The sequence below is a fragment of the Gavialis gangeticus genome, unplaced genomic scaffold (assembly GCF_001723915.1).
Source record: "Gavialis gangeticus isolate Ggan-Ray unplaced genomic scaffold, GavGan_comp1, whole genome shotgun sequence".
NCBI lineage: Eukaryota > Metazoa > Chordata > Crocodylia > Gavialidae > Gavialis > Gavialis gangeticus.
The window spans coordinates 52,697,606-52,708,367 of NW_017729004.1; the positions used below are offsets into that span (position 1 = coordinate 52,697,606).

Genomic DNA, 10,762 nt, shown 5'->3' on the forward strand with positions numbered 1-10,762 from the left:
ACAGTGTGTGTTTGACTCATAACAAAAATGTTGCATTTTTATTTTGGACATTTTTAACAAACAACTGGAAATGGAGGAGTAGCCTTAGGCAGAAAGCACACTTTTACACATGCTCTGGGGGTGGGGTGGTGGTGGCTCTCATTAGAGTGGCTCCAAGAGCCTCTCTAATTAAAGCACCGTAGGGGCTCATATATCAACATCCCTGATCTTCAAACTGGTGGTAGGGATGCTTGAACTAAAGCTCATCCCAGGCCCCTGCTCCAGTCGGTGTCCCTGTGCTTCAGAATGGTATGGGGGCTTGAGCTTTAGTTCAAGCACCCCCATCGCCATTTTGAAGCACAGGAATGCTGACATACAAGATGCTGTGGTGCTCGATTTAATCAAGTCTGCTCTGATGTGCTGGCGTTGGAGCAGCCTCCACACTCTTGTACAAGCACCCAAAATGAGGATTCTCCAACTCCAGTGCTGAATGATGCTGTGCAATAGACTGCTCTCTGTCTTCGGTTTTAATTGTTCTACATTGTATAAAATATTTAGTGGCCCAGAGAGATAAGTACAGAGTGTGAATCTGACCCCATGGTAAAAGCATTTGCCTGAGTGGTCAGATGCATCAACTCCAGACTGTGCTTCAGTATATTTTCATGTAGTTTATATAAAGTGGAACAGCATCAACAGGAGACACTGTGGTGCTGTACCCATATAGCCTGGTAGTTGGTATACACCACCAGTAGAAGATACGGGTTCATGTTCTCTGAGGCACAGAGGATCTCCAACCTCTGAGGGTAAATGCCAGTCAGATGGGGAAAAAAATCGGCCAAACTATTTGCTACGTTCAGGTTAAATTTCTACAGTTTTGGCAGTTAATTTATTTGCTTAGTCCTGTGCTTTGATCGCCCGATTGGGGCATAGGGCTGGGACCTGCCCCAGACCAGCATAGTTCCTGGCTTCCACTCTTTAATCATGGGGCTGGGGCTATGATCGCAGAGCTGGGTAGGAAACAGTCTGGAGAGCTTGTTTGCCACCCAGCTCCGCAATCGTGGAACTGGACAGGGAACAGGCTCCCCAGCCCCCCCCCCAGTAGGGAACTGCCAGTGCCAGCTTCATGCTTGCAGGGCCAGCACTGGGAGATAAGAATGTTCCCCTGCCCCAGAATAAGGGTCTCCCAGCACCAAGGAGCCAGCTCTGGAAGGTAAGGATCTCCCAGCTCCTTGGTGCTGGGAGACCAGCACCCCCTAATCATGATCTCGGAGTAGTGGGGCTTGGAGCTCATGCTGCTGGGACAGGGGGACGTAGTTGCTGCCCAGGCTGTCGTGGCAGAACCTGCCCCACCAGCAGGTATCTCCTAGGGGGCAGGGAGCAATTTCCTGCCCCCCTGGTGGCTGGCTGACTGGGAGCAGATTTGCTTCTGGTCAGGCATCTACATGAGTGCTACTGCACAAATAATAATTGCATGTAATTTTGCTACTTGCATTGGCAAAAAAAATCATGTTTTGTAACTGGTTACCATAGAGAATCATAGAGAAGTAGGGCAGAAAGGGACCTCTGTAGGTTATCTAGTCCAACCTCCTCATCAGTCCGTGTCTTTCTCAATATTTTGTGTAACAAAGCTTTTCACCTGCCCAGCTGCCATAGCAGAAGCACTCACAGCAACACTGCAAATACCTGTCATCAACCATCTCATACAAGACATGAGAAGACCTGCCCAGTTTAAGTTCTTCCTTGGCATTTCATTTTTTGGTGTGCAAGAGTAAAAAGTAATTGCATTCAATTTTCTTTGGGCTCAAAACCTCTCCCTCCCCACTGCCCTTTTTTAAAGAAAATTTAGATGTAGATTATAGTGAACAAGTGGATAGAATTTTAACAACTCAAGTAATGACAAGCATTTTGTTACTAGGATCTCAAGAATTAATATTATTTTTGTGCCCCCAGACAGGTGTGCAAAAAGTGATTAAAAAGAATAGATATAATTTTCAGAGGAGCTGAAATGACTTTGGAATCTACTTCCTATTGACTGTCAGTGAGAAGCCTTCTGGACTACACTGATTTTGGTTATCTTGGAGCATCCATCTTGAAATGCCTTAAGCAGGCATGTTGTCACTATGTCTCTTGGGCTTTATTGAGGACTGCTTTCCGCCAGAGGGCTTCCTATAATGGGATACTTTATTAGGGTGTTTAACAAGGTTGCAAGTAGGAAACTGGATCAGAAACACAAGCATGTACACAGATTAATGAATCGCCCTGCAACAAGCGTGTAGGACTCTTACTGTTTTGCTTTTCCAACTCCTTTGTTTAATAAAATGGTTTATTAAAGAATTGTGATGGTTCTATGAGCCATGGGATGCATATTGTCAACCCCTGCCTTGAAGTGTATGGCACCTTCTGGAAAGGATCTCAAGTTGTGTACCTATCAACTGGTAAACTCAAAATGTCTTAATCATTCTTTAACAGGACTTCAAAAAAAGTTGCAAATGTTGTCCTGGGCTGCTGCTGCTTGGAGTGAGGATTGAGGAAGAAATGTTAGTACTTGCTGACTTTAAAACTAATTGAAAATAGTGCATTAGGGTTTGATTCTCTGTGGCCTTTGACCTTGAGTTAGTGCTTCAGCCTGTACATAATGTGTGCATTTAATCTGTGGCCTTTGACCTTGAGTTAGTGCTTCAGCCTGTACATAATGTGTGCATTTAAAAAAAACATTATGCTTGCTTTTTACTTGTGCTGTGCTAAAGTAAGGGATGACTCAGGATGCCAAACCATATTGAATTAGGCACTGAAGTTTTCTCTTCTGCTCTGCTTTGAAAGCACCCTTGTCGTTGAACCTTTTTTCTCTCTCAGGGAGTGTCATGGGATGCCGGGATGTCCATGCAGCCACAGTGCTGGCCTTCCTCAGTGGAACAGCTTCCGTAGCAGGACTCCTTGCTGCAGTTTTACTCCCAAACTGGAGACAAATGAGACTGTACACATTCAACAAGAATGAGAAGAATGTGACTGTGTACACTGGACTCTGGATCAAGTGTGCACGCTTTGATGGGAGCAGGGACTGTGTGATATATGACCCACAGTGGTACACAGCAGTTGATCAGCTAGATTTGCGGGTGCTACAGTTTGCCCTGCCGCTTAGCATGTTCACTGCAGTTTCAGCTCTCTTTCTGTGTTTGGTTGGCATGTGTAACACAGCCTTTGTAACCAGTGTGCCAAACATCAAACTGGCTAAATGCCTTGTCAATAGTGCAGGCTGCCACCTTGTGGCTGGTCTCTTGTTCCTGCTTGCCTGTGCCATGTGCCTCACACCATCCATTTGGGTCATTTTTTATAACAACTACCTGAACAAAATATATGAGCCAGTTTTCACTTTTGATATCTCGGTGTTTATTGCCATTGCCAGTGCAGGCGGCCTGTTTTTCACTTCAGTTCTGTTATTCCTGTGGTACTGCGCATGCAAAAGCTTACCTTCCCCTTTCTGGCAGCCCCTCTATTCCCATACACCCAGCATGCACAGCTATGCCTCTCAACCCTACTCAGCGCGATCTCGGCTGTCTGCCATTGAGATTGACATTCCCGTTGTGACCCACACTTCTTAAATGAAAGATTGTTTTGCAAGTCAGACATTCATGCTCCCTCAGACCTTGGGAGTTGCAGACTTGATTCTTCACTGTCTTGCACTGTGTTTTTAGATGCTTATACCTGGACAAAGCAGGGATAACATGCTACTATTCAAGAATCAAGGCAGTAGAGAATCAGGTGTATGATATTAAAAGCCTGTTTACTTTTTACCATTTCTGACCCGTCCCTTCCCTAAATTTACTACTGACAAAACTGACTGCTGCTAGTGCTATACCAACTTGTTATTTACCCTGTCTTCTTTTATATAGACCTCCTTGCATATCTAATTTTCCTCCTCCCAGTTCAAACCAAAGGGCTTTCTGGACCTCTTTGCTGATACAATCTACCACAAGGCCCTGATTCCGTAACAAGGACCATGCTGACTACACCCTTGCACCCATGCACTGCCCATCAGAAGACAGGGGTCCAGCTTGGCACTTCTCATTGCAGGCTCAGGGAATAAAATTACACAATTTTAAACAACATGATCTGCTACTTGGAGCAGAAAGGTGGTTACGAAAAGGGCCATAAAGTCTCACGTGTACACGTGTTCTGGGATGTGATCTCCAAAAACAGCATTTGACAAACTTATTCAATTTAGTGGCAGTGTTTGGGGTTTTTTTTCCATTAGGTGTATACAAAAACGACCTGCTTATGAACCTAAACTGGAATTTGTGTCAAATTACCCTTTAATTTCAAAGGAGAACTTGATTTTAAAAAATCAGTTCAACTAAGAGTTGCATGTCCTTTGACCCTACTCTTTAGGCATAAGAGGCAGTGATTTTTTTTTCCTTGCTCCTTTTCAGGGAATTCTCATTCTGCATGGATTTTGGTAAATTGTTAGCCTTGTAAGGTCTTTCTTGTTTATGATATAATTTAAACACCACTTGTAAGTAAGCATACTGTTTAGAAACTTGAATATTGTATTTTAAAGCCATCATTAAGCAGAACAAGCCTAAAATGAGAACTGTTTTAAAGCATCATTCTATCCTGGGAAAGTATGTCATCCAGATTCCAAAGTGCAGTGCGTAAAACACAAACATATTTGTGGACTGTTCAATACTGTTTTGTTGTACTGCACTGTACATATGCTATCACCAAGCATCTTTGAGAAATGGGCTATAACCCTGGGGAGATATTCATCATGTTAGATGTCTTATGTATATATTAATGGAAATGAAATTATGTACTTGCAAAAGTGATGTTAATGGAGAGCTTTAAGCAGTGGTGGTTGGGTTTTTCAGGCTGTCGCTTATTGTTTTACATATAAAGCCTTCACCTCTTTAGCCTTACTCCTCAGCTCTTCCCTGTTCAACTATTTTTGAATGAGCATTGTTTTCTAGGCTGCCTTTTTCTTGCCAACTCACATTTGAAGACGTGCAGTCATCAGAAAGCTTCCATCTTCCCTACAGTAAGATCCCCAATCACTTACGAGCATCATACACAGCCCGATAGGCCATGATTTTCAAAGGCAACCAGTAATTATTGGTTCCCAACTTAAGAAGCCTTAGAGGGATTTGATTTTTCTTAAAGAGCTGAACTTTTCCCAGTCCCTAAACAAGAGTTTCTCAAAATTGGACATCCCCATTCAGTTTTAAAAATCTTGACCCTACACTACAGAATAATATTGTCTGTGCAAACATTTTTGATGGATTCAGATTATGTTTAAGATGCGGTTCCAGTTTGAAAAGTGGCAGTGTGTTAGTGGCACCAAAACGTTCAGTGAGTGCTTGTTTCATCATGTCCTTAGTAAGTTTGCTCTGTTGACAATTTAAAAGAAAAAGAGGCTCCTTATTTTTTGTCCCACAAATTCTTTCTGGGATCTGGGAGCCACACTGGGATCTTTCCTTCTCCACGTGGTAGTTATAGACTGTGCAAGACAAGCTGTGCCCTTGTGTGAATTTTAATTCTGATGATAGTACATGGAGGTGACACTGCCTTAATTCTTTGACTTAAGGCTAGGTTTGCAGGGCAGAGAATTAGAAAATAGATTGTTTGTGCCCTTAACTGCAACGCACTAGATGGCATCATAATACACGCACACAAAAACATGGGACCACTCCTATACGATCATTTTTTCAAGGAGGAGCAATGTTTGATGTCATATTCATTATTCTGCTACAGACAGTGTTGCCATTTGCTTCAGCTGTGTATGCTGCTATCGGCTTGGTTTGGGCATTAAAGCAAAGGAGATGCTGACCACGGGCCCCTTTCCCCCCCTCTTCTTCCTGCATTTTGTATGCCTTACTCTGAGTTCTCCAGTAGATATTCCACAGCCCTGGCCAGTGTCTCTTCTGTTTTTTGGAGCCTGAACTTGCAATATGTGAAGCATTTTGGAGAGATGCTGAATGTCTTCAACTTTCATTAACTTTAAAAGGTGTTGCACGTGCTCTGGAAGTAGTCATCACCTTCCAAGTGAGAGATGTCAAGGGAAAAGAAGAAAATTGTATGGAAGATTGTCAGTTGAAAGGAAATGCATCTGGTGATTTGATCTATATATTTATATTTTTACGTTGGAACTTTTCTGTTTTTGCCAACTGTTTTGCATTGTGCACTAAATTTCTTACTAGTATTAGTTGCTGCTAAGCTGATACAATGTAGCTCTGAAAATTGTACATTTCAAAAAATCTGAGATGGGCCTAGCCATGGAACTCATGGATCCCAGTGTTTCATGGACTGAGATTAGGGTTTTAGTCAAGGCTATCTATTAAAAATATTATGTTGCTTGTTTAGTTGTTAAAAGCACGGCACAGTTCTCTAATAAAAGATGTTAACGTGAGCTAAAGATTTTGTCTTAAGTAAGAATGACTCGAGTGCTGTGCTGTATTTCTCTTTGTTTATGAAAATCTGTATTTTTCCAGATAGAATTCCATTCTGAGTTTCAGAAATGTTTAACTGGAATGTGGATTCTTTTTATGTAAAGCAGAAAATATGTATTTTTAATAAAGTGTTATACAGATATGGCTTATTTTAGGTGTTTTGTATTTTTCTTGTTTGTGTATATATTAAAGCCATGTACTTGAACTTTCCCTAGTCATTTTAAAAATCTATGAAAATATCTGCACACTTTATTTTTCTATAAATTCATTATGTTTGTTGTTGGTTCACTTACTGACTAAAAGGGTAGAGATTTTTTTTTAAATTTTATAATGATACTGACTAGGAATTTAAAGGACTAATTCCCAGGATTTTTCTTTTCAAGTTTTTTTTATTTATTTAAATTTTTTGAATATTTTTTGATCTTGGGGACATTTTTTCTCCCACTATGATGTCAAAGGGTATGCTTTGATTAAAATCTCTCCAAAGCTAATCAAGATTGATGGGGAAACATAGAAGTGGACAGCAACCTCAGCAGCAGCGACCATGATGCAAGTGTTGGGGAGGTCAACTAGGAGCCATGCCCTTACTGACCTGCTGCTCACAAACGGAAAAATATGGTGGGGAATGTAGTAGTGGATGGCAACTTGGAATCATCAACCATGAGAGGATTGAGTTCAGGATCCTAAGGAAGGGAAGGATGGAGAGCAGCAGAATAAGAACTGTACTTCAAAAAAAGCAAACTTTGACTCACTCAGAGAACTGATGGCCAGGATCCCAAGGGAAGCCAGCCTGAGGGGAAAAGGAGTCCAAGAGAACTGGTTGTACTTTAAAGAAACCTTACTGAGGGCACAGGAACGAACCATTCTGATGTGCAAGAAGACTAGCAAGTATGGCAGAAGACCAGCTTGGCTTAGCAGGACATCTTCAGTAAGCTAAAACACAAAAAGGAAGCTTATAAGAAATGGAAACTTGGACAAACTTAAGGAGGAGTATAAGAGTATTGCTCTGGCATGCAGGGATACAATAAGAAAAGGTTTTCAACTATTTAGGGAAGCTGGACATGTACAAGTCCATGGGGTCAGACGCAATATACTCAAGGGTGCAGAAGAAATTGGCCAGTGTGATTGCAGAGCCGCTGGCCATTATCTCTAAAAACTTGTGGTGATCAGGAGAGATAATGGACAATTAGAAAAGGGCAAATATAGTGACTATTTAAAGAAGGGAAGAAGGAGGATCTTGGGAACTGTGGACCGGTCAGCCACATCTGAGTCCTTGGAAAAATCATGGCGCAGGTCCTCAAGGAATCTATTTCTAAGCACTTGGAAGAGAAGGTGATTAGGAACAGTCCGCATGGATTCACCAAGAGCAAGTCATGCCTGACCAACCTGATTGCCTTCTTTGATGAGGTGACTGGCTCTGTGGATGTGGGGAGAGCAGTGGACATGCTATACCTTGATTTTAGCAAGGCTTTTGATACAGTCCCCCACAGCATTCTCACAAGCAAGCTAAGGAAGTCCAGACTGGATGAGGAGACTGTAAGGTAGATAGAAAACTGGATGGATTATCAGGCTCAGAGGGTAGTAATCAGTGGGTCAATGTCAATGAATAATTAGCACTTAGTCTCAAATGGAGTACTCCTGTGGTTGGTCCCAAGGCTGGTTTTGCTCAGTGTTTTCATCAACTATCTGGAAGATGGGATGAGTGCACCTTCAGCAAGCTTGCAGATGACCAAATTAAGGCAGAGGGGCATTAGTCACTGGAGATGGAGGGTTAAGTAGAAAGGTATTGAGTGCTACAGCAGGGTTGTTGTTATCAATTTTGCTATTTGAAAGAAGAAAACTCTTCCGAGTAGATAACTGGCTTACATTCTGACTTCGGTTGGAATCCAGAAACCATTAACTATGGGTATGTTTTTAGATATCTAGATTTCTCTGATGAGCAAACATTACTCTGTGTCTTAATTCAGGGATACATCTGCTCATGTGTTGCATTATCTCTGTCATTAAAGGGGAATAAAACTTTTGCTATATTTTTTTTTCAAAAACAGAATTAGCCATTCATTTATCTATTCAGAGATTAAGAGGTTGTCTTTACCACAAAATATGTGCAGTCTTATGACAACAATTAGATAAAGTTATCAAAAAGCTATCAAAATAACTTGAACATGAAACAACTTATCAAGGGGTTGTTTGAGCTACCATTCAAAACATCTCAAAGACTTTTTTTTTTCTCTTTTTCCCTTAAAGAACATTTTATCAAACACTTATTACTTCTGAAATCATGTTCAAACTTGAATCCTATTATTGTTTAGAGAGGAAGTTAACAAGTGTTTTTGTGATAAATACTGAAAATATAAAGAAATGAACAAAAATTAAAACAAAAATGTACATCTTCAATAAGAAATTCAGTGCATTTTCAGTTTCGTGATTTTCATTCACTTTTTACTTTTTCAGTAAGCAAAGAGAAGTAAAAAGACTGGAATAGAAAAACTAAAGATAAAACTATGATATTGATGATAATGTTTAAAAACCTCTAAAAAATTTGGTTGCTCTTATATCAGCTAATGCTATACTATCAATTTCCGAATAGGGCTGTGTGAAATGGCACCGTTCCATTTTGCCTTGAGTTTTGATGGAACAGCGTTCTATTTTGAATTTTGTTTTGAGTCAAAATAGTTGTTCCATTCCATTCAAACAGAAAGGCTGTTTCGACTCTGGTTTGACGTTTTGCTGGGCTGCCTCCCCATTCCCGGGGCTAGATGACATCAGGAGTGGCCGGCACGATCTAGTACGGGAGGATGGGGAAGCAGCTTAGGTGGGCTGCCTCACCACCCCCAGCACGATCTAGGGCTATATTGTGCCGTGGGCAGCTGGCGCAATCTAGCATGGGAGATGGGGAAGCAGCCCAGCTACGCTGCCTCCTGCCCCTAGCGCAATCTAGCACCAGGAGATGGGGCTCTAGTGTTGGGGATGGGGAATCAATCCAGCTGGGCTGACTCCCTGTCCCCTGCCCAACCTTGCGCTGAGGATGGGAAGTCAGCCCAGATGGACTGACTTCCCACCCCCAACTTATGGTCAAAATGTTTCGACTTTCAAAACGTTTTGACTAACCTCATTTTGTTTCAAGGCTATTTTGATGGCCTTTGTTTCATTCCAATTTTGCTGTTTTGACCTCGAAACTGATCAAAACAGCTTTGAAACGAAATGGCCGGCAAAATTTCTCGCAGCCCTATTTCCTAATTCTGTCTGGTGCATCACTCCCAGTTACCTAATAGTCAAGGTGCTTCCTGAAGCAGCATATGATTACTTTCAGAGAAGATATTGTCCTAACCATGGGGACACAAGAGATGTAGGGCTTCTGAAAACTATAAATCCTGATGGTGGACATGCAAGCTGCCTCCTATGCACTCCTAGGGGAATTTTCTGTGAACTTCCTTTAGAGCTATTGATGTGAATGTTGGTCAAAATAGTTTTGGACCTAATGCAAATAGAATTGCATCCCTTTCTAGCATCATGTGGAGCTGAGCCTCATTCCTACTATCAACTACCAGAGGACCTTTGGCTTAACCAAAAGAAAAATGCATTAAAAAAGAGGTCTCATCACACCATTCAGAGAACCCCAGTGGTCTCATCACACAATTCACCATTCAAGAGTCCCAGTGTTGCAGGTTTTGTTTATTCATTATATTCTTGTTCAGCATAAATGCTCCAGAATGCCTCTGAATTAACTGAACAAAACTATAATGAATATACAAAACCTGCATCACTGGGGTTTTTAGGTCAACTGTGCTTCCTTCAGCTTCCCAAGAAGAAGAGGATCCTCATAACAGTTTATTTCCCTAGAAACATTCCCTTTTGTTCTAAGCGCCGTTTATTAAGAATACAGCATGGCATGCAGAATTCTTGTCTTCTCTCTCAACTGTCTTTACTATGCAAAGAAATTTCCTGGGTCCTAATTTTTCTTACTAACCCACCAGTATTTATCTCTTACAAAATACATGCTCAAGTGATATATTCTCACTTAGAGGACCCAGAATTAGTATAAGAGTCCCCCAGTTTCTGTACTGCCTCTCACAGATGCCACCCACCACAGGCCTACAGCTGAATCTGCTTCAATACTATAGAAGCAGAAGTGGAATGTTTTAAGTTTGTGCAGGCTAGCTGCCAAAGACAAAACTGTATACACCCTCTCTGCTGGTAGTGAAACACTGTTTCTAGAGCTGTTTTTTCTGCTGCCTTGCATTTTATTATGATTTATAGCAGTGATTCTGAAAGAAGGTACTGCAACACCCTGAGGTTTCAGATTTTTTTCAAGGGTGTTCCAGGGTTCTGTACAATATTAG

General features: G+C 41.5%; 1 protein-coding gene across 1 annotated transcript; it reads left to right on the forward strand.

Annotated features, from left to right (window-relative positions):
• The first annotated feature begins 2,835 nt into the window (after nucleotides 1–2,835).
• Nucleotides 2,836–6,568, forward strand: CLDN12 (claudin 12). Its single transcript, XM_019508387.1, has one exon. The coding sequence runs from the start codon at nucleotides 2,841–2,843 to the stop codon at nucleotides 3,576–3,578; it is 738 nt and encodes a 245-aa protein (XP_019363932.1). The 5' UTR covers nucleotides 2,836–2,840; the 3' UTR covers nucleotides 3,579–6,568.
• The last annotated feature ends 4,194 nt before the right edge of the window (nucleotides 6,569–10,762 follow it).

What these genes read in the sequence shown, in the direction of transcription:
- CLDN12 (XM_019508387.1), top strand. Translation starts at nt 2,841, where the DNA reads ATGGGATGCCGGGATGTCCATGCAGCCACAGTGCTGGCCTTCCTCAGT.